Below are 24044 nucleotides of genomic sequence, written 5' to 3'. Positions count from 1 at the left end.
TCTAGGGCTGCAAGTGCCCGGTGTGGCACTCACTGGCTTGATCAGGTTTCACTGAGCACCGCTGTACTTCCAAGTAGCTTTAGGTATTGTGTACTACATGTAAAGTGCTGTAGGACAATGTGTCTTTGGTTGGCAGAGGTGTGACATAGAGTTAGTATGCCAGTCATCATTTACCCACCATCTGCCGTACAAACTTAGTAAAGAGTGAAGAGTGGATCCAGTTTGATCCAGAAGTGGGTATTTCACCCCTGTACAGCAATGTTGAACATCGCTTTCAAGCCCTATTGAGAGGTATGGGGTAAGTGGAGAGCGCCGCTAGCAACCGTGCCTTACAATGGCTCTAGTGCATTGCCTTGTTTTCTTTTACCCCCTTCTTTGTCAAGCATGGCCATTGTGTGTGCATGCGTGTGCTTGTCCTTCCAGGCCGTGTACGTAGACGCACGCGACAGCGTGATTCGAGGCGACGTCCAGGTCTCGGATGACGAAGACAGTAGCTTACATGCTGCTGCTGCCGCTGCCGCTGCTTCTGCCAGTGCTGCTACTGCAGCAGCAGCAACAGCAGCGGTGGCCACACCAGAACAGAGTGAGGTATGTTCCCAACCCATAGTGCAGGTATTACTGGCCAGTCATTTTGTTGTTGCTGTTTGAAACTGATGTTTTGCTGTCAACTAGCAAACATGATGTGAGGTGCATGTAGCGCTGTCGTGTCGGTGCTGATTGCACTTTTTAGCAGAGCCCAAATTCAAAATTCAAGGCCTCTCACACTTTTTCTGTTGAATATTAAAATTAGCTGTCGTGGATAGATTCTCTCTAGCCGTATAATTTTGCCATGATAAGATGCAATCGCATCCACCAGCAGTGCTCTCTGTCGTCCGGCCACATGTGCCACCGCATGGGCTGCAATGTCTTGTTAATCCGATTGCTGCAGCTTTGCCTCGTGTCCAGCTATGTGTACACGTGTTAAGAGTCTGGTGGCAGCAATTCATCCATGCATATCTTGTGAAGTACATTCCATCCATTCAAACTTCATGTCACCGGTCAGGTGCTGGACGCTAATGTTTCAAACTTTCTATCCTATCGCGTTTTCTCTTTCAGGCTGCCACCGACACATAGCGCGGAAATGAGAACGGACACTCAGCATTTGTTTCTTCCCACGTTTAATTTCCACTCACGCTGCTGAGAAACCCAGGCACCATACTATCCTTGGTGTCCATCTGATCACGCTGGCAGCAACTTCTACAACCATAAGTATCTTGCTGTTCCAATTCTCATCACAAAACACATGTCACGGGAATTGTTTGTAGAGTTACCAGCTAGCCTTGAGTTTGAGCACGGTGCGTTTGCTTGTCCAGCACCACTCGGATCTTCTAGATATGGCTACTTCTAGTCCAGATGTTTTATCATGAAATTCTCTCATGAAACACATACACACATTATTTCAATGACATAAACCTTGAGCAGACCATACCCTTTCTCATGAAATTTGCTGCGCCGCACTTGTAATGCCCGTGTCTCCTCTGAGTTCTGAGACAGCATCGTTCTTCCCGCTGGCCATGCAAGCAGTCTAGTTATATCAGGCACGAAACCGTTCATCTATTCCTAACATCACTGGCTAGACGTAGAGGCAACATCGCCTTGTCAGCCTTGTCGGCCTTTTCTCCATTGCACTTGCAACATGCACATGGTCATGACACACATGTTTTCTTATTTAAAAGTCTAGACCAGGGTAGTTTACTACTCCCTGGTCTAGAACCTGTCTCGCCTCGCTGTCTTTTGTGCTGCTGCCGCATCACTCTGCTGTTGACTAACTGCATATAAACGTGTGTTTCTTCACATCGTTCATTGTACTGCTCCTTCATTGCTGGAGTGTGCAGCAATCATTCGAAATTGACCGTCCTGCTTCAGAAAAGCACGGTTGCACAGACTCGGTGTCGCTCCTGCTGCTTGTGTGTGATTGTAGCAGATGTGTATGTGGATGGCGATTGTTCTATACAACTCCCTGGTTGTAAGAGGCCATGGCAGCAGGCCGCCGTAAAATTCCATATCCATGCAACCATGGTAAAGGCAGGCATGCATGCAACCATGGTAACAGCAGGCATGCATGCAACCTTGGTAACAGCAGGCATGCATGCAACCTTGGTAACAGCAGGCATGCATGCAACCTTGGTAACAGCAGGCATGCATGCAACCTTGGTAACAGCAGGCATGCATGCAACCTTGGTAACAGCAGGCATGCATGCAACCTTGGTAACAGCAGGCATGCATGCAACCTTGGTAACAGCAGGCATGCACAATTCTTGATGTTGCCGTCACACTACTACTAGCTGAGTACTAAGTTGTAGTATCAGCAAGAGTACATGTCTGATGTACATAATTATAACCAAGAGTACATGAAAACCATGTACTCTTGATATAACTACTGTAGTTGTCTTGTAGTACAGCTGCAATATTGTTGCAAAAGAAGGATCCACGAGCGGGATTCGACCGTGAACAGACTATACTACTAGACTAGACAGCAGGGAGTCGTAAAATACCGGTATTTTACGACTCCCATGCAGACAAACTCAGTGATGCAGATAATGTCGCCATGGGCACACGATGGCGCGTTCGGACGCGATCTTTCCAAAATTAATACATGTATTTAAAAATTTTCAATGTTCTTTATTTTTGATACAGGTAGTTTTCATTGTTGCATGACATGTTGGCAGTTACAAAAATAATAATTAGTTGCAGCTCATGTGCAATGAAGCTTTCACAGCTGGCCGATACTGGAAAATGTTCCTTTTCCTTCACTGGAAAACGCACTGCTAGACGCAGATAATGACTTATCCGCGAGCCGGCCGGCTGTAGTTCAGTCAAGCAGACAGACGTCCTTCATTTCCTCATTGTCTGACTGGAACTAGGTGTACCGCAGCTGCCCCAGCTGCTCCAGCTGCAGTAACTGCAATGGAGGAGAGTACAGATACATGTACTGAGGTACCAGTGTCTCTGCGCCGAGCGGAACAGCGCAGACGTCGCCAGTGGAGACAAATGTGCTGCGATGCGTTTACCGAGAAAGGAAATTTCGCGCTCATTGTCGTGGTGCTGGTGTGTGTGACAGCAGTGATTCTAAGACTAGCGTTGCCTGAACACCCCAATGAGAAGTGGTGTCGAGTAGGCACCGTGGAGACTATAGTCTGCTACGTGCTGTCGTTTGGACTGTTTGGTTTTGCTGGTGGATTTACCAATTGGCTGGCCATCATCATGCTCTTCTATCGTATACCTCTCTTGTATGGCAGTGGGTGAGTGTAGACTGTAGTACAGTCATGTACAATGTACAATGTACTGGCATTGTATGCACACAATGTGATTGTGACGTGACAGTAGTACTATCGGGAGTAGTGGTGGCACGTGCACACAAGATCTCACCTCATGCATCCAGCACTTCAGCACTTCAACTTCAAGTAGAACCACCCCAGGGTAGGATACCCCCCCCCCCCCACGCCATGTCGCTTCCCAGCTGGGTTTTTGGCAGGGGAAGGGAATTAGATCAAGGCTGTCAAGTGCAGTATGATGTACAACAACGTAGAAGATCAGACTAGATGTGCTGGACTGTGCACATTTTCATCCTGGATTGGCACGTATTGTGTACAGCAGTGCATGCGTCGGTTCAAGTGCGTATTTCGTTGTATACGCCAAAGTCGCTTCACTGGCAGAAAATCGACAGGGGGCAGCAAGTAGAGAGGGGGCGGATCAACGGTACTTCACGGTAACATCACTGTAAGGAGAAACCTAGCACGGCATCCTCAAGGAAAACACTGTGGACGTTTGGGTACTGACCAAATGCCGATATTAATTTAGGAACGAAAACAACGTAGTCATTTCTCTTCAACCTCCCTCCCTGAGAAACGAACACACACAAACTACAAACGGTACATAGTATCAATATAGTTTTTCGTTTTTTCTGCCCACACATACAAACTGTCCATCGCTAATTTTCGAGAAACGAACAGGCGCTCACCCCCCCCCCCCCCCTAAATGACTAGTTTTCGTTTCTGAATAAATATCTATATTTACGGATGGCCCCTAAGTTAGCCATGAGTTTGCTGGTTTAATTCCCTGCTTAATACCCGCTCCCAGGAATCCCATCCATAATTGGGTACTTGGCTTTGTTTTGGGAGGGGCGGAGGAGATGAGCGCCTCCCCAGTGCGTCAGGCTCTCGGAAACAAGATGTCTGTAACACGTTCCCCAACAGAATGGACTATGGGTCACCTTTACCTTAATCGGGGAGTGGTAGCAGCAGTTGATGGTGCTGCTAATTGATGTGGGCTTGGCTCCCGGGATGCCTGTTCCAGGCACCCATGGGGCAGGGCTGATATACACACGCTCACTTGTGGCATTGTTTGTCTAGGCCGCGGTTGGTGCCAGCAGGTTAAGGCTGCGATCGCAATTGCGGCTGCGTAGACCACAGATCATATAGAACCTTCTAAATCCGAAGTCAAGGGGCACATCGTTTCGGGGACCATGGTCTCGTGTAGTGTCCAGTCCCTACCGATACACCGACTCCTTGCTGTGCATACTAGTCCCTACCGATACACCGACTCCTTGCTGTGTAGTGTCCAGTCCCTACCGATACACCGACTCCTTGCCGTGTAGTCTCCAGTCTCTACCGATACACCGACTCCTTGCTGTGCATACTAGTCCCTACCGATACACCGACTCCTTGCTGTGTAGTGTCCAGTCCCTACCGATACACCGACTCCTTGCTGTGTAGTGTCCAGTCCCTACCGATACACCGACTCCTTGCTGTGTAGTGTCCAGTCCCTACCGATACACCGACTCCTTGCCGTGTAGTGTCCAGTCCCTACCGATACACCGACTCCTTGCTGTGCATACTAGTCCCTACCGATACACCGACTCCTTGCTGTGCATACTAGCCTATCATGGTATGAATAGGTTGGTGCAATTTTTCCACAAATTGTCAAATTGAATGCAACAGTTGCGTATGCTAGTACCTGTACTTACAGCACTGTATGATTGTACATTGCACTATAAAATGTAACCTTCCAACAGCTGTCTGTCAGTTTTTACAGTGTACATACCAGTGCTGGCATTTGATGAGCTAACTTGTGTGGGGTCTATCTGGTGTGTGTGCATGTGTGTGTGTGTGTGTGTGTGTGTGTGTGTGTGTGTGTGTGTGTGTGTGTGTGTGTGTGTGTGTGTGTGTGTGTGTGTGTGTGTGTGTTGTATGTGTGTGTGCACATGATCAGGGTGATACCGAATCATCACCGAGAGATTGGCCAGTCTGTCAAGCAGATCATCCTCGACTATATCTTTGACAGCGACTTCATCAACAAGTACATAATGGATAAGCTGTCCGAGGTGGCTACGACGTCAGACGTACCCGAGAAGATCAACACTCTTTTAGCTAGTGAAGAAGTCGATATAGTTGTTGATGAGCAACTGGCCAAACTCTCCAATCTACCAGAGGGGCAGCTACTGGGAGCGGTGGGAATTAAACCAAGTGCACTGAAGCCGATGGTGAAGCCGTTTGTCCTGGGCATGGGTGCCGAAGTGGCACCACTGCTACTGGAGCATGCTTCGAGACCTGGCAAGGTAGGTGGGATGTGGAATATCTGTGTGTGTGTGTGGGGGGGGGGGGGGGTTGAGCACTGGAGAGTTCCTTACAATGGTCGCAGCATCAGGGTTGTAGTCAGCCAAAGCTTCATGACGTGGTGCTGCATCCTCGTTCAAGTTCTGGCCGCCCCGTTCGAAATCGAAAGCGCCACTGTACAATGCGTGGTTCAACGTATCAACACAACTGCTGCTTTCCCTTGCGGAATGCAAACCACTGCACTGGTTCATTGCCACATGCTCCAGGCCCACATTCTCAACAAATACTTTGTATGTGGAGCAAAGCAGATTTGTACAACTATGCACAAACGTTCCCAGGGATCCCTCTTCAAGTTGATTCTGGTCATAACCCTGAGCATGTCTGTGATGGAAAGGGCTGCAGTTCATGCAGATTGAGCGAAGATGACACTAGAGGACGTCACTACTTGCAACAGTGAGAACCTTTAGTGAATGACTTGTGTTTTGTGTGTTGTTCCTTGGCTGCCATCAGGTGATAAAGATTGATCGATTTAGAGATGAGCTGGATACGTACATGAGTCATCGGGTTGCCATGATGGACGAGAGGCACACAACGGAGCTGCTTGAGAGGATCATCCGGCCTCACCTTGGCTGGCTCATCGTGTGGGGAACAGTGTTTGGCTCGATTGTTGGCGTTATTTCGCAAGCCGCTAACGTTGCTCCTGAGTACTAGCCAACCTGCTGGCTGGCGTTACAAACGTCTCCTCTTGTCAGTGCAGTGTTTGTGTGTCCTTCTGCGCTTGAGAACCGCTCTGTGCCTGGCGACACCGATTGTCAACTAGCTCCGTGCGATGATGATTCCAGACCAGCGTGCAGCATGGGATACTCTAAGTCTGTATGCCCGGATATATGTGTGTGTGTGTGTGTGTGTGTGTGTGTGTGTGTGTGTGTGTGTATGTGTGTGTGTGTGTGTGTGTGTGTCTGTGTCTGTGTGTGTGTGTGTGTGTGTGTGTGTGTGTGTGTGTGTATGTGTGTGTGTGTGTGTGTGTGTGTGTGTATGTGTGTGTGTGTGTGTGTGTGTGTGTGTGTGTGTGTGTGTGTGTGTGTGTGTGTGTGTGTGTGTGTGTCCCATATGGTGCAGTGGTATGTGCAGCGATTTCCAATCGATAGGTTGCGGGTTCGGTTCCCGACGATTATGGTCACACACGTCTTTCTTCTCTTTCTCAGACTCTTCCTGACTTTTCTTTCATTCTCCTGGGTGGTTACCAACAGCCAGTGCATGCCGGAGTATGTGGTATGATGTGTGTGCAGGAAAAAAAATGAAAAGACCAAAAATAGGGATTCACTGGCCGGAAAAAGTCACTTCAAATAGCTGTATGGTGTAGACCAGGCTGAATAGTGACGGTCAATTCTTCAGCCTTGCAAGCTGTTGAATGGTGCAATCCCAGCACAAGTTGCTATGGCTTCTGCCGTAGCATTGCTATCATCGCCTCCGGCGATGGGCGTCAAAGGTCAAAGGTGTGTGTGTGTGTATGTGTGTGTGTGTGTGTGTTCGGCTCTTGCTCTAGAACAGAACAGCTACTCGGTTGACCCCAGCTGTACTCGTATACACCGTATGGCACGTTCCAGTATACTTTTGAGCGAAGATTGTTTTTAAAGATATCTGCTATTGTCACTGTCGCTGCCCAACAGGGGTCTTTATTTATTTATTTGCAGTATTTAGTACAGCTTTCTACTGGCTTGATGGCGAATTGCCAAATTTTATTTGAGGACAGAAAAGAAGGAAGGTTGGTTCCAGTATCGTGTATGGTCCATGCGACTGCTCTGGGGTGGATGGTGGGAGGTGTTTGCTTCTGGCATCGTATCCCATGTCATGTGTTCCTGCTTGTTTCAGTGTGAGTTGTACTTGCTTGAGTATTGCATGGATGACATTTCTTCCTGGTATGGTATTGGTGGGTGGGTGGGTGAGAGAGAGAGAGAGAGAGAGAGAGAGAGAGAGAGAGAGTGTGTGTGTGTGTGTGCCTGGTCATGATGCTTGCCAGTGTCTTACCAGGGATGGTGCTTGGCTGCCTGCCCCCACCCCCGTGTGCTGTATACTCTGTGAGTTTAGGTGATGATGGTGATAAACAGGAGGGAATAATTCCAAGCACTATGAAAGAATATAATAAGTTACCGTAATGTCGCGTACAAAAGCCAGACTTATTCCTGTAGAAGCCAATGTCAAGGTTAGGCTTCTATTCAAACCAGGCTTCTATTCAAGCCAGGTAGTTCCATGTATGTCAACATTAAAACTCAGCCTATGTGCCGACAGTGCACCTCAAAAAACAGGCTTCTATTCAAAACAGGCTACTGGGAACACAATTTCCATATGGGGCCAAACATTCCAAGTGCCTCTGGGCCAATGTCCCTCTGCTAAAGTGAGGTCAAAGTGCCTCTTGGAGAGGAATGTTGTGCAGTGATCACCGGATGGACGGAACATCTGTTCGAGTGGTTTTCTGAACCGAGTTAGCTGAAGTTAGGGGGCTGTCCGTAAGTTTCGATCTTTTCGTGAAACTAAAACTTTAGGTTCAAGTGTTGTTTGGTTGTACTATGCACAGTAGTCTAATAGTACAGGTGAAACGATTACACTGTTTGTTTCGATTATTTCTTCCACAAATGAAAGCAGTACAGTATTAGAAACCGGAAATGCGAAAATTCCGAGAATAAAAATTTAAAATTGATCCTGTGGAGAAGTTGTTTTTATTGAATCACTGTGTTACTAAATTCTGCCCGTACAAGAGGCTACACAAGAGGCCGGTTTAAAAAAAAAAAAAAAAAAATCCTGTGGAGAAGAGACTTTTTTCTCGCACATCGGTCGATCTACAATCATATGTGTATACTAATTTACATGTAGTACTGTATGCATAATTGAGTAATCGAAACTTTTCGAATAATCTTTTCGTTAGCTTTACTTGTAACGATTTCTATTTCGAGTATTCGGTGTATATATTATGTGCTGTGATGTACTGTTCGTGTGTTTGATACAGAGCTAGTACAAGCTGGCACATGTACATGTAGTAACACTACGTGTATCACGCACGTGTGGTTTGGTTTGTAGTGTACCATGCATACTGCATGGCAAACGTGTTTTGACGCAATTTTCACGTTGAGAGTGTGTTGTACATGTAGTCATGGTCAGAGTCATAGGCTCATGACAGACACTGAGACAGTGACCTACGTAGATGACATGACAGTGACACTATGTACTAGTAGGTACAGTACAGTCATCATTGCCACTTCTACTGGTTTTAGGAACACTGAAACAGCTACAGCCTCCTGTGCATCTGCTGGGTATACAGCTGGCCATGTAGGGTCTGCAATCTGTAACTGTCACAGGTGTATACATGCATGTATGTGTGCAGATCTGCTATCGCTACCCTATCGTTGCTAAAGAGAAAATCTGTGGGTGCACATCCAGTGCATTGGTAGATTGCGTGCTTCTCTTGTGACGGGCGTATCAATGGTACATGTGTATGCGCATGTGTGTGTGTGTGTGTGTCTGTTTGTCTGTCTGTCTGCACCACGATGCATACCATTCAGCATCGCTACATTCTGTTGGCTGAGTTAGCTTGGCACAGCTATAGCTAGGTTACTAACACATCATGTAGCTGTTGGCTGTGTTGGCTGTGCTGGCTGTGCTGGCTGTGGTGAACTACATACTGTAACATAGTAACATAGTCATGGTGGGAACGACTGTGACCAGCTCATGGCTGTAATTTTTCAAGTTGATTTCTAATATTTGTATGTAGTTGATCTGCCTGGTGTTGCCGTCATTTCGTACGCCATTCCTGCTCGCATGTCTGGACAGTAACCCAGTGTGTGACCACAGTCCCATGGACCACCAGAGATCAATGCGGTTTGTAGTTTGTGGTATTAGTTCTGTTCTGGAAATCTTGAGGTCGGTATCAGATATCTAGAAGAAGACTTTTTGGATAAGTATCCTAGACAGCTGGGGACAGTGCAAGTTGATAGCTGCACAGGGACATTACTGGGCCCGCTATTTTGATTTGCACTGTCCGCGTTTTTTTAAACAGTGGCAACCTGTTTTATGTGTCCTGTGGGAAGCAATCAGGATGTGGAAACATGATTGTACATGTATTATGCGGCATTCCAGCACACCAGTACATGTATTCTAACATGTTACCGGTAATATCAAGAGTACTCTTGAGTCTTGGTAATATTTACATACATGTAGATGTGTAGTAGTTCCTTCCTATTACAGTAGATACTGGTTATAACGTGCCCTTCTGATTTTTCACATTTTATCACTATAACCGGTATATCACTACAGGCGATTTTCAACTGCTCGCGTCATACATACACATTATACACGTGTGGGTACTCGATCGCGCTAATGTAGCGTACTGATACGTGATGGATGCTACTGCACCTTCTCCAGTCTAGAGTGAAGAACTTCTTGGCCCAAAGGCATCATCCAGGAAGCACCAGACCAGAATACCCTATGACAACACACATGTGGCTCCAAATCGAGACATCAATGCCTCACACTCGTGTGTTGCTATCACTATAGACGATAATTTTTCTGCACAAAGAGGTGTTTTGAATGGTGATTCTGTATCCTTATAGCCGATTTATCGCTATATACGATATATTGGTTATAATGATAATTTGACTGGCTTTTTCTGGTTTTGCTTTTGATATTTTCATTTTGTATCAATATAGCCGGTTTATCACTATGTCCGATGACTTTATAACCGATATCCACTGTACTTGTATTTGCTACACCGGGACTGTGCTTGGCTTTATTGTTCTCTGTTTTGGAAACATCTCGCACATGTCCTGTCATTATTAGAATGGGACATGCATGTACATGTACTTGTCAGCTGGTAGCAGGAAGTACAACATGATACAAAGTGGAAGTACTGTCAGGTAAAGTTGTGCCAGTTGCTCTGCATGCCTACACTCGGAGTACATGCACTGTGTGTATCTCATTATGTATTTTAATATAATTTATAATACTTTTAAACAACAACACCTCACCCTCAGTCGCCGTTAGTTGCTGCATCTGCCACACTGGTATAATCAGGCATGGACCGGCGGTGCTGGGCCTATCACGAACGAAACTACCTGTATTAAAGGGGAAGTTAAAGGGGGTTAAGGCAAAAAATAAAATTTCACCACTTGTAGTCTCTTGCCTTGGTCGATGAAGTCCAAGACATGATTGGAAGCCATCCTACTACTACTGTCTGTAGTCTGAATGTGTGGCTAGCTAGCTGTACGTGGAGTGACAGCATGGATGTCTTCATGATGATTTTAATATTATAATTATTACTACAAGGGGCCACCTAGAATTAAAGGGGAACTCCACGAAAAAATGAAAATTTGATAGCCTGTAGAGTTTCGGGCGCTGAGTCGAATGGTCTTGGTCCGAAGTCTCTACGAGAAAGCGTTCTTGAGATATTTCAATTTTAGCCACGCCCCATACCAATGTATGTGTGACGTCATTGTGGCAATGTGCGAAAATACTTGGATTTTGAATCTCACTTTCTTCAGGACGAAAGTCACTTCAGAAAGTAGTTTGCCAAGTCGCCTGAGCCGCTGCAATGCCAAATTGTTGTGTTGTTGATTGTGCCAGTATCACATCATCCTCCTGGGGTTAGTTTTCTCAAATTCCCAAAGGATGGAGACCTGGCAAAGCGCCGAGATGTTGCAATGCGTCGTGAAAATTTCATGCCTATTTTCGCAGCACGAGCTATGTTTGCTCGCTGCATTTATGATCCAGAGGGACTTGAGAGCTGAGTTTTGACGAGTACGCCGTCCAGGAAAGCCCTCATCAGTGTACCAGTGCCCTCCGAACCGTGAGCCTCCAGCAAAGCGAACTCAACAAGCTGCAACTGAGAAAGCAGGGCGAGATACGTCCCATCAGGATCAGAAGAGTACATCACCCCATCAACTCCGACTGCAGCTAGCTGATGAACGATATTACCCCAGTAACTTTGCGCATACCAGTACTCAAACTGTGCACATCTGTCATCAACTGGGACGCAAACAGACAGACCCCCAGCAAGTACGAAGGTTACAGAACTGTTTGCTTGCGATGTGCAGGCAGCATGCACGACGAACTGTCTCACCAATCCTGCCAAACTGAACCAGTGTAAGTTGATTGCGTGGATATGTCTCTATTTATAACAGCTACCCTACTTCTAGGCATGGTTGCATGAATACCATATCACTCAGAGCAGTTGTTAGAAGTCTGGACAGCCTTGGAATAGTGCAAGTAAAGTGAAACAAAAATATATTACACTCCGAGTTCCACGCTTGCGGGATCACCAGGCCAAAAAAAATCTAATTTCGAACAAGGAATGGGTTCTGGTTGTATGCGAAAGAAAAGTAAGTGAAGACCTATTGTGCAAGGAATACAGTGGGAACTACACATATTATACACATGCACTCACACCATCACCCACATGCGCGCGCGTGCGTGTGCGTGCACACACACAAACACAGCAACACACACACATACGCACCCACATACTCAAACTCACTCGCACGCACGCTAGCCTAAGGATAGTACATATGCTGTAGTAGTGGTATACTTAGTGAAATGACTATGTGTACATCTAATGACGCCGCCACTCCACGCCAGAAGACAACAAACATCTGCTGCAACATTTTTGCTCCCGTCTCTTATGGGCAACACAGGGAATGAAACGAACAATGCAATTGAGAACAAGAGTCGTCCTGTACGGTGAAGTTTCCATTTTCTCATACAGCAGTATATTGTCTAAGCAAGTGTGTTTTCTCCACATTCTTTTTGCCATGCAGGTATATCACAGTGTCATGCCAAACTACATTCTCAAACGCATTCGTTTCTCAATTCTGGGGATGATTGGACACGCACATCTCGCAGCTCTTGACGACGTCAATGTCAACCGTCGCCACAGCACAACCAAAAAGACCGCGATAGGAAGGTATAAAGTCCAGTTCTCAAAGCATAAAGAAGACTGTGGCCAAATAGAAAATTATACGACAGAAAGAGCTATGAGTATGTTGACAAGCTCATGTGTGAGGTGGTAGCGGTTGCAAATGGCAACCTCCATGTTCCTGCCTTGGAGAAGCGTGTTTCCCTGCCAAATTCCAGGTGGAAGCCTCCTGAGAAGGCTGAGGTGGTGCAGGATTTGGATATCTTTGCCTGATGGTATTCACAACGCAGGCTGGAAGACGACAACGAACGTGCTTGCCCAATTTGCCGTGTACATAGTGTGTACTGCCTGTGTGCCGCATAGCGTAGAGATCTACACAAACACAGAATGTCATATGGAATGTGTATGATGAGTGCTTGTACACATACCACATTGCTGTACCGTAATAATTATTATAGTCAAATACTCATTTACTCTACATATGCGCTGTATTGCACCTACCGGTACCTACCTGCACTTTCAGTGCGCGCGCCATACTAATTTAGTGTCCACTGGTACAAAGATGGAGGGTCTTGTAGAATTTACCATAATTGCTGATTTCAAATTGAATTCCAATGATCTGGGGGATGAATACTGATTAGGACGCGTTCGATTAACTACTAGTACAGAGATGTCTTGGTCAGAAAGTACAGATTTCTTACTCTCCTGCCAGAATTTGTGCATTATTTTGGCGTACGCTTTCTTGACCCCACGCTTGTACGTTGCATGCCATGGTATACTAGAAAACGAGTTTATTGACAAAGTCTATCGCTTGAAACGATAAAGTATGGGTTCGGGTGTGATCAAAATTAATAGTAGTAGTAGTAGTAGTAGTATTTATTATTTGACTAGGGGAGTCCCAACAGGCATGGCCTTGTTACAGGGAACCCTAGGTGAATCTTTGTAAGGTGAGCAAAAGTACCAGCAGATTGTGCCTGACGACAGTTTGGAGGAAGAGTGTTCCACCGACCTGCCGCCAGAAAAGAAACTGAGCGCAGTCCATACCCAATATGTACAGTAGGTAATACTAGGGCAGCTGTATCCTGGCCACGAGTATGAGCATTTGTGTGCGGGCCAACTGATCGCAGGAGAAACAGTGACTGAAGGAGGGGGCTAGTAATTGATGACAAGCAACGATAGACCAAAACGTATAGTTTCAAATTAACTCGTTGCTCAATTTAATGCACCCATGGTGCTCATAAACTGTGTGCAGTGCTCTCTTCACCAACAGAACACTACCTACCATACTTTGTAGATCTTGTACCAATCCAAGGGAAAATGACAAAGACAAATGTGAGTCATGCATGAAAACTTGTGATAGCACGGTCTATAGTACAGAACAACGTTGTTCGTGCTATGCCTGACAACAATAATTAGTTACACACAAAACATTACGCGCATCGATCCTCACAAGATAAGTCAAGACATACTCGGAGCAAAGAGAAATTTGTTTGTGTCATGCATGAAACTTGTGATAACTACCAGTACAATGTCTTTCTTGTGCGACGCCTACTGTAGTGCGCCTGACAACAATAAATTTCCCCCAAAAAATAAGAATAAGTGTATCATGCTGATACGCGATCCTCACAAGACAAGTCAAGGCAAACTAATTGAGGCTTACCTAATGTCAGACTCTTCTGTCACTGGCATTGGCGGCTTCTGCATGTCGAGATAACCTCGAAGAGCAGTGATGAGCACAGCCTAATGCAAGGATACGATCTCGTAATCTGCGAGGTCCGCTACGCAAGAAACCTTGGGCCGTCTTGTCGACAGCGACGGCAGCATCCTACCAGCAAAATCATTCCCGCGGGCTGGGCATGGCTATACACTTTTGTCCACGCTCGCACCAGTCGGAGTCCCAAACGAATCGAGATTCTGGTGGCCAAGCTACTCGTCTTCTGTCGGACGCAGCTGCTGACGCATCTTCTTCCTCCACATTTGTTACACGCGATGGCAGCTCCTCAGCAGAGTATCTGGGCTCCCTGCCCCAACCATACGCGGCGGTGGGCTGTTGGTCGTCCTCACTGGCCTCAGCATCGCTGCCTTCATTGCTGGGGACAGAGGATTGTTCGGAATCGCCCATCTTCCCTTGAAATACCAACTAAAATTAGTGCTTGTAGACTGGCGAAGAGAAACGACTTTGCCACAATGACGTAGGCAGCCCGTGATGATGTAACCAAATGGCCGCATGACGTCAGGGCGCGGCCCCCGTTTTTGCAATTTCAAAGTGAAATATCTCAAGAACGCTTCGTCGTAGAGACTTCGGACCAAGACCATTCGACTCAGCGCCCGAAACTCTACAGGCTATCAAAGTTTCATTTTTTCGTGGAGTTCCCCTTTAAAGGGGAAGTCCGGTGAAAAATTTAAATTTGAGGGTTGGTAGAGTTTCGGGCGCTGAGTCGAATGGTGTTGGTCCCACGTGTCTCCGACAAAGCGTTCCCGAGATATTTCCGTTTGAAAAACTGAGTTTCGGGGGCTGCGCCATGACGTCATGCGGCCGCGCCACACCCTCCGCAACGTCATAGCGTGCAGCTAGGTCAAAAGGAGTGCGTGAAAGCAATAGTGTCAGTGCTATTTCAAAAGATTTGGCGACTGATAATAGGTGGTGCAAGCCACCCTGAAAACCTAACTCCTTGTGAGAGTGAGGATGCAGCCATGGCTGACTGAAGTTTGGTCTGGGGCTGAGAACCTCGGTATTCAGCTGAAGAAATGGCCGCGCGGGCCGGTCAAGAGTGAGCGCTACTGAGTTTCCGACTGATGAAGAAGCAGCAGCTATTGCAGACGAGGCTGATATACTAGTAATTATCAGATCGCTGGAGAGCAGGGTCGCCAAAATGGAGAAGAGTGATGCGAGTGCTCTAAATGTTGTTCCATACCGATTCACTTAGACTCCAGTAGCCTGCCACATGGTGATGTTTTGGTGCGAACTTGGCATATTTCGGACTACTCAATTGGAGAACTCTGCAGGCTCTTTGAACCACGGGCACGACTCTTCGCTCGCAACGCTATGGAATCTGAAAGTTCTAGGTCCTGGAGCTGTTCGCTGTTTTGTCACTTGTCACGGTTGTGCACTCATCGCTGTAGCATAAAATAATGAGGCGGGACTGGAGCGGAAAACTAAAATTTTCTTTCTCAAAGCACAACCACCGGCACCGGCAAGGAGAAACGCACGTTCTCTGACTACATGACTGGACGACTGATGCGAGTGTAGTACAATCATGTACATGACAAGTCCGTGTGTTGACTAATTTTCTGAGTCTTGTGTCTCGAGTCTTGTTGTAGATACTAGCCCAGCATGCTCGGCAGTGCTGGAGTAGTTCCGTGTGTGATGAGTTTGTTGACTGCATGGCATGCATGCACTACCTGACTACAGCTAGCATGCACGCAGCGCATTGCTAGAGCCGTAGAGGCCATGCATTGCATGCTGACGGAAAAAGTCCAACTCGGAAACGGCTAAAATACGGTATAACCTCGAGGCTTACCGAGCTGAAAATCACAGGGTGCGTAGTGTTTGTAACACTGAATCGAATGGTCTTGGTCCGAAGAAGCTGCGACAAACGGTTCCCCAATCGAACGCGCTCCGAATATGGCTATTTTGTACACGACTAGATGGTGTGGCTACCTGGCTGCACGCTGTGACGTCATCACCTGGATCTGGGTGATGCGCGCTCAAATTCGCACGTGTTCGATTGGGCGTATCTGACGAACCATAGGCCGCAGCCTCCTCGGACAAAGACCATTCGACTCAGCGACCCGAACAGTTGCGCAGCGCAGTGTAAAAAGGGCACCTCCGAAATCTGTTTTTGCCGCGAGATTCGAAAAATGTTGTGTTCCATGCGGAAACAAGCTGTTGTTCAGAAAGAAGTTTTTTGATTTCTCTGTGCTCGCAGTTGTTCCAGGATGTAGTTCTACTCGTTGCAGTGTTTCTGTAGCCGTGGCTGTTTCTACGCTGGAAAGAATCACTGGCCATGGCTAATGCTAAACAAAGGCAGTTCCTACGCTGCTTGATTTTTGTGAAAACTTTGTTGAAGCGGTACGATGTGGCCACGAAGAAGGGTGAGAAAAGCAGGCTGAAGTCAGTGAAGACATCGATGTCGAACGTAGTGATACTAGTACTGGCACTGGAATTTAGCATGGACTACCTGTGGAGCGTGAAGTGGCTGCCCACTCGCTGGTAAGTGGACCCACTTGCAGCTCCAGTCGCACGAGTGCCGTTTGAAACTGTTTCTGTGGATCCTAGAGTATCCTGAGCTCAGTGGACGACGCATCTCAGAGCTGCTGAACTTGGGCTACTGTCCCTGTAGGAATGAGGTTCGTGTCAACCACTGTACTGCACTGATGGTGTAAGGAAAACGCTGGCCAGAAGCTTGTGTACTGAACCAGGGACGAACTTCTAAATCCTGCTTTTGTAAAAATGGGGATGCCACAACTAAGATGTGCACACTCAGGTGTGTATTGGGTAAATGCCTGTGGTTGATTATTTTGAATCCTTTTCTATGCGCAAGTACATGCGTTTGTGTGTGTGTGTACGCGCGCATGTGTGTGTGTGTGTACGCGCGCATGTGTGTGTGTGTACTCGCGCGCGCACAAGTGTGTGTGTGTACGCGCGCGCGCGCGCGCGAGAGTGTGTGTGTACGCGCGCGCACATGCGCGTGTGTGTGTGCAAGCTGTTGAAAGGTGTAATCCGAGCACAAGTTGCTATGTCTAACGTAGTTTGTTCGCTATCCTCGCTTCAGCGTTGGGCAGGTGTACGAGTGTGTGTGTACGCACGTGTGTGTGTGTGCACGCGTGCTCGTGCCCGCATGTGTGGGTTCGCACGCAATGTTGATCTGGGTTATGCACATGTCCCCACGAGTGCACTGTGTGCATGTGCATGCAAATGTCTGTGTACATGTATGTGTGTATGCACGTGCATGTGTGCGCGCGTGTGCAAAGCTAGGTGTGGAAGGGGGGGGGGGGGGGGCTCACGGTGCTGGTTCTGTATGCCTCTCTGATGTCCGCAAGGACAGTGTGGTAATGGCTTTACAGTACAGGAGTTGCATGTGAATGCGCATTCGTGAACCGTATTTGAGACACAAAAAGAATTGCCGAGAGAGCATGACAGTACATTACATGTATATCGTATATGTGCACGCCAGCGTGTGTAGATGCATATTGCCCTTCATGCGATGTTTTTCTGGAGTCTGCTGCTATCAACGCAAGTGACAACCAGCAAATGCACGCCCAGTGCAGTGGCTGGTCTTCAGGCTTTTATTTACACTAAGTCCTACTATGGACTAGTAGTGTTACAATGATGTGTGCATGAGAGTGCGTGCATGTGGGTGGGTGTTTATGTGCGTGCGCACGCGTGTGAGTGTTTGGTGTGCCTTATTTTGAATGCCTGCTTTCACATTATTCATGTGCCAGTTTCATGGTCGAGGTTGTTATGAAACCTCGCTGCCTTACATGTACATGTACACTACTCGTATATCAATGTGCTAGGACTGAAGGCAACATGACATACATGTACATGTAATGATACATGTACCTTTCAAAGCACAGACTGTCTGGTTTGTCCAAAGGAGGTTGCAGCATGAAAATAACTTCTTCTAAAATAATATTACCATACTACCATGTCATTGGTAGTGATATTTAGTCAAGAAGGCCCAGAATGGTCAGATTTTCTAAAAATGCTATTTTCAGAATTGGCCTAAAAATACCATATTTTGATACCTATATTGTTTGGTAGGGGCCTAAAGTGCCTGGTGACACCATCAAAACTGTCCATTATCGGTTTCCTTGGGGCTCAAGGATCACAGAAAGCCACAAAAATCAATATGTCCATGGACAAAATGTTGCAGGCTGAACCATTTCGCAATTCAGCACCCGATGGAAATTTCGGTACCCGTAATTTCGAAAAAGTGGCTCGCCAAGGGCAAAACCAAGACGCAGTCTATCTTGTGTAGCCAAGATACCTCCAAATGTGGTTCTTAAACATATGATGAAGAAAATGCTTAGTATCCTCCTTCCAGGAGGCTTCTTTGGGTCAAAAACCAAATTTTTTTACCATTTTTTTACCGAAAATCAAGAAATTGTACACTCACTAAATACACCAGAATACCTCTTATATGCCTGGTGACCCTACCTAAAAACTATACCAAATTGAAGAAGAGACATCACTCCACCATTCTATGCATAAAAAACAGGGTGTCCATGGACCTTTTATTTTTACTTCTTTAGGTGGGAGCCTCCTTTGGTTTACGTCTATGTGCATACATGTACATGTCATGTACATCGAATAGCTTTTGTCCATCTAGCCAGTCGATCAAATCTGACTGTACATAAGGTAAGCCCACTTCTGACGCCAGTGTAGTGTCTGCCAGTCTGCTCGTGTGTAGATAATCCAGCGCAGTCATCATGGTCATTGTCCCATCACGGCATCACCATCAGATCCAGGTCCCCTCCAGGACCAGATATTGGCCTCGCGCCGATCGCTGGCAAACGAGTCTGACGAGCAGCTCTCATCTTGAAAACTTCTGTAAATAGCTACAAGGTGGCGGAGCTGATGCTGTTTCAGGACCGATTGCGGATCGGAGATAGAAGACAACGTCGTCACCAAGCGCTGCATCCTGTCATTTGGCTACCCGTTGCTGCTTCTGAGGTCGATAATTATCTGGACTGCTATTATTACTAGGGTCGCGCCTGTACATAGTGTAGTCTGTACATTTGCATGCACTATAAAAAAAAACATTACGGTCGGGTGAAAAAAGGGTCGGTCGGGTGACCCGAAACAACGAATTAATTCTGGATGGCCTAGTTTTAGGAAATATACAGTACATTGTAAGTGTCCACGGACCAGTGAGTGAAGGCATATCGCCGCCTTCTTTCCTTTCCCTTGGGACTGGCCCAGCCAGCAGCTCTTGTGTCGAGTGCCAGTGTGTGGGTTGGCATGGCCATGGACTTTGTGCACTAGCTATGACTATGAGGCAAGACGAGAGAGGAGACTTGTTGAGTAATTACTATCATTACAGTGTGTATACGATTAGTACATTGTACAGTCATGTAGTTAGTGTCCTCATTGAAACTGTCAATGGCTCTACCAGCCCGGGCCCACCATACATGGCTCGATCATACAATGTGCTGTGTAATACATGTACCGGTACTTGCTAGTGTAGTTCCCAAGCTCAAGGACGCCTTACACTGACTAAGGTACAGCTTACCGCACTTGGCGGTCACATGATGTCATGTGTTGTAGGGTGACATACCGGGGTCCGGGCCTCCGGTGTGGAATAAAACAAAATGCCATTACATGTGTATTATCAACTATTGATTAGATGAAGTGGTCCTGAGGACGCACTTCTCACCAAGCGGTTACCACCCTGCTGGTCACGACACTGAACTGAGATAGGCCTGGTCCTCCACGTGAGGTCCCTCAGCTGAGGAAGTAGGGAGTGCTCCTACTGCAGTGGCTATACACCCTTGTAGTTGTAGGATCTAGGAGGGCTCAACCCCAACGGGCGGTCGAGCTCAGTCAAGACCCAGGTAGGTGGCGGGGCCTAGGGAAGTCTCTAATCATCAACTCGACCTCCTGGGTCTTCCCTCTAGCTCTCACTGACTTGAACCTAACCGTATGTATCGCATCAGACAGCAACGCTGAGCTCTATCCAGTATCCTACATACTAGTAGTACCCCGGGTATGACAAGGTCGTGTCTGCTGGTTTCCTGAAAACGCTATCGTTGTTTTGTAAAAAATAACTAGGAATTCGTATGCCAGCTTCTGCTATAAACTTGGCTATGGCAGAGGGACTGTCCACACAGTCTGACTATTGGTTGAGAACTTCAGAAGTGAAGCAGGGGAATGGGTCCAGACATGGGTTGGGGTTGGGAATGGGATACATGTTCTGGATATCCGTCCTCATCGTCAATTGTAACGTTGTTTTGTGCTAACGTAATTAGTTAGTAATCCTTCACTTTGTCTTCAATGATCTCCCGTCCGTAAAGAGGCATTCATTGAGTTACTTCTAGGCAGATCCAGAACTTTGGAGCAGACCGACACTTTTCATGTACACTAATTGTACTTGGATAACGTGACCAAGGACGCAAGTCGTGTTTTGAGATGACACTGCATGGGTAGAGAGGCTACCGACCGGCCGGGTGCGTCTACACAGACAGACACAGCACGGGCTCGGAAGCGGAACACGAGCATGTCAGTTTCCCAACTAATTATTCAGCCTTCATTGCTTCAATGCAGAAGTGAAGTGGAGGTCTCAGGGGAATATATCTGGCGACCCAGGTGGCCGTAGGGCCTGGTTGATGTCGTATCGTGGGGGAGAACCACTGGTATACATGTACATGTAAGTACCGGGCATTGATGTGGCATTTCTCCAGCGCTTGGCCATCGTGGCGATGATCTTGGAGCATAGTGAACGTGGCCCTCAGGGACCGTCCATAATTATCGATCGGGAGGGTCGTAACTAAACTTTTTCGTTTCGTGAAAATTATCGATTATGCCGGATAGCCCCTTGGCCTTACGTGGGACTGAAAATGGAGAGAATATTAATTTTTAGCCAGAGTTCTGGGAGGAGGTCTCATTAAAATGCACTGCAGTGCAGCGGCACAGCTTCTTGATCCTCGAGAATCGGAAATGTTTTTTAGTCTTGTAATAATATTGGCCGGTAGCTCGATACAAACCTACATGTAGGTGCAATGCATGACTGTTTTCCTTTCAACAGTACACGTATCGGTACATCAATCTTCAAGCTCTTGACCCTTGCAGCTTGGCCGTGTGCTTGCTCTTGACTCTTGTCAGTCTTGAGTCTTGTACACGCTAAAAATATGTACAGTGGTCTGGTACATCGCAGTGCATTCAAGAGAATCTGGATTCCGCAGGGTTTTGTGGTGCAATGACTTGCCTATGTACTCACTCGGAAATCATTTCGCGGTCTGTTTGTTCAATACACCACACCTGTTTGTTGTTGTTGTTGCTGGTACATGTCATGTAGGTACGTGTAGGTACTTTTTTTGTGTAGGTACGTTTTTATTTGAATTCGCAGAACCACTGAACGGGCGGTGTCGCCCAATTTACATGGAAGCGAATGGAAACAATAAATTATTGTACGAAATGCCTAACATGATAGCAGGGTGTAGCACAAAGCAAAGAACGCTCAGTCAATGAATCACGTTAGAAATACAACACAGGGGAGGCGTATTCTAACGTTATTCATTGACTGAGGGTTCTTTGTTTTGTACGTATCCTTGGCAGACTGCGGCATCTGCGTGCCTATTCCCCACATGTACCTGTACAATCATACACTGCGAATGCTCGTGCTCTCTTTGAAGATGTTGTGTTGTGGGAGTCATGGCAGCTGGCCAAGCTGGCTCTTCCTGGTATGCACGGTGAGCTAGTACTGATTGTATGTGAGAGCAATGCATGGTGAGAGAGGAAACCAAAATGTAACTGTGTTAGTAAAACTTGGTCATGATCATGACTCATGCCAATGCCGATGGTAACCGTGAGCTGAGCCGGAACTCGGAAGATACTGATGTGTACTCATCCTCCTGCTGCGTGAAGCTCGGGCTGCATGCGTGCGCCATAACGCTAGCAGCTGCAGGATTCATTATTTTGTATACTCCGGATTCAACTCAATTACGAAAGGTACAACAAAGAGGAAAGTGTACCCTCCATTTAGTTATGATCAGGATGGAAAAGGGAAAGCCAGATGAACTGGAAACTAACTAGGCTGTGAACCGGGGGCGTTGAATGGCAATAGCGAAAACCTATCGCCAAACATCCGATTCGTTTCGGTAGCACCGGAAAGATCTGACACGCAAGCCCAAGGTTAGTGAAGCCTGTTTGGAGAACGATGCTCCAGCAGGATTGCTTATTGTAGTTTGAAATGGACTGATTCTGTACATATACAGTGTGACAATGTGCATGATGCTATGGGCATCATTTTTCCCATATTACTCGGACTTGAAGTTAAAAAAAAAAAAAATTATTTCTAATAAGAGTGTGTCCAAGCTGCACTGTAGCGCAGAGGAAAAATGGCGCGTTTACAACAATGACTATGTACATGTAGCTCCCCAGATTGCCCGTGCGATGGCAGCAGCGTGACGCCCGCACAGGAATGCGTGGGCGATGGCTATTTCGTATTTCGAGAGAAGTATATTAGTTAGTTACTTCGGCCGCACGTGATCATCATGATCATGATTGTACACCGTGACTGAGGCATGCACGTACAGTCATAGTCTCTTGACTCAAGTAGACGTCTTGAGTCTCCTGAACTGGCTGAAGTCACCGAACTGACCGACGGTCCGTGGTACGGTGGTGGCACTGGTGCCGTGGGGGGTGGCGGGTTGCTCCTAGGCCCCGGTGTAATCTGGTACACTAGAGAGGTTAAGTTTCACGTTTTTTGCCCTTTTTCAAAACGCGGTGCAAATCTCACGTTACGTGTAATTTTTAGAGGTTAAGTTACACGTGCGACGTGACGTGAAATTTTGCCTGGCAGGATTCGGGTTTAGTTCGCACAAATATCAAATCTTCCAACAAACTTGATAAATCTCGATAAAATTCCGGAAACTCACACAAATTCGGTCCGGATAACCGAGCGAAACTTCCAAAAACTCACGTCATGAACTTACGTGCGGGACAGTCAACTCACGTAAAACACGTCAAATTTTACGTGAGTTTTTTCACTTTTTGACGTAAAAGTTCACGGACGTAAGACTTTTACGTGAAACTTAACCTCTCTACTACTAATCATATGCCCGAAACTTTGCCGAAAATGCTTTTGGGAAATTCTCGTAAACCTTGCCGAAAATGCTCCTAAACCGTGCCGAAAATGCTCGGAAAATGCTCACTTTTTTGTCATCCTCAGCACACGCCGTCAAAACCAGGGGGTCAGAAAATACTCAATATTCCAATAAGAGACTTGCTCGAGTCTGCCATGGTAAACAATTCATAAACTACTCAACAAGAAGCTAACCCACGGAATGCGGAAGTGACGTTCTTGTTTGGGAAGTTTTTCTTCTCTCAATTTTGATACACAACGGCCAAGTGCTCCGTTTCCCCCAAAATGCTGCATCACGAGCCCGAAGTGCTGGGTTCGCGGATTGTACCGAAAATGCTCAAAAAAAATGCCGGCATATTACACGGGGGCCTAGTTGCTCCCAGTCACAGTGATCAGGTGGTGATTATGGTGCGCTGTCCATAATGCCGGTGATATGTAAGTACAATGTAATGCCACATCCATGCTTGATCTACAATACATCCGTACATACTATAGACGGTACTACACATGATCATTGTAACACCATGCCATGGATTGATACCATAATTGTACTACATGTTCTCTCTCAGTCTCTGATTGATACACTCTCGATCATGCAATAAAGTATCAGCCAGAACTAGAGGGTAGAATCAAGACTCAAGAGTACATAACCCCCTGGTAGAATGTACTGCAATCTCCGTTCTTGTTAGAAGTCATCTCCTTTCGTGGACCAAGGACAAGGTCACATCAGACCTCGCGTAG

General features: G+C 46.7%; 2 protein-coding genes and 1 long non-coding RNA gene across 5 annotated transcripts in view; 2 read left to right on the top strand and 1 right to left on the bottom strand.

The window, feature by feature from the left end:
- LOC135813889 (transcription activator BRG1-like) overlaps nucleotides 1-1924 on the top strand; it is a 38953-nt gene extending 37029 nt beyond the window's left edge. For 2 of the 3 annotated variants that reach the window (XM_065326910.1, XM_065326909.1), the window contains exons 34-35: nucleotides 424-588; nucleotides 1096-1924. In XM_065326910.1, the coding sequence (XP_065182982.1) occupies nucleotides 424-588; nucleotides 1096-1113 (183 nt within the window). In that variant the 3' untranslated portion in view covers nucleotides 1114-1924. The remainder of the gene's footprint in view (nucleotides 1-423; nucleotides 589-1095) is intronic. The other variant, XM_065326911.1, reaches the window with a different exon arrangement.
- A 758-nt stretch (nucleotides 1925-2682) lies between these two features.
- Nucleotides 2683-7372, top strand: LOC135813888 (uncharacterized). Its single transcript, XM_065326908.1, has 3 exons — nucleotides 2683-3281; nucleotides 5251-5596; nucleotides 6105-7372. The coding sequence occupies exons 1-3, from the start codon at nucleotides 2947-2949 to the stop codon at nucleotides 6303-6305; spliced, it is 882 nt and encodes a 293-aa protein (XP_065182980.1). The 5' UTR covers nucleotides 2683-2946; the 3' UTR covers nucleotides 6306-7372.
- A 5166-nt stretch (nucleotides 7373-12538) lies between these two features.
- Nucleotides 12539-14861, bottom strand: LOC135813887 (uncharacterized). Its single transcript, XR_010553137.1, has 2 exons — nucleotides 14156-14861; nucleotides 12539-12867 (listed from the first exon to the last, which is right to left on the bottom strand). It is a non-coding gene; the product is annotated as an uncharacterized LOC135813887 (long non-coding RNA).
- Nucleotides 14862-24044: the final 9183 nt, after the last annotated feature.

Source organism: Sycon ciliatum, chromosome 4 (genome assembly GCF_964019385.1).
Source record: "Sycon ciliatum chromosome 4, ocSycCili1.1, whole genome shotgun sequence".
In the NCBI taxonomy this organism is placed as follows: Eukaryota; Metazoa; Porifera; class Calcarea; order Leucosolenida; family Sycettidae; genus Sycon; species Sycon ciliatum.
The sequence above is the reverse complement of the archived record's forward strand: the minus strand, read 5'-3'. Positions and strand labels throughout refer to the sequence as shown.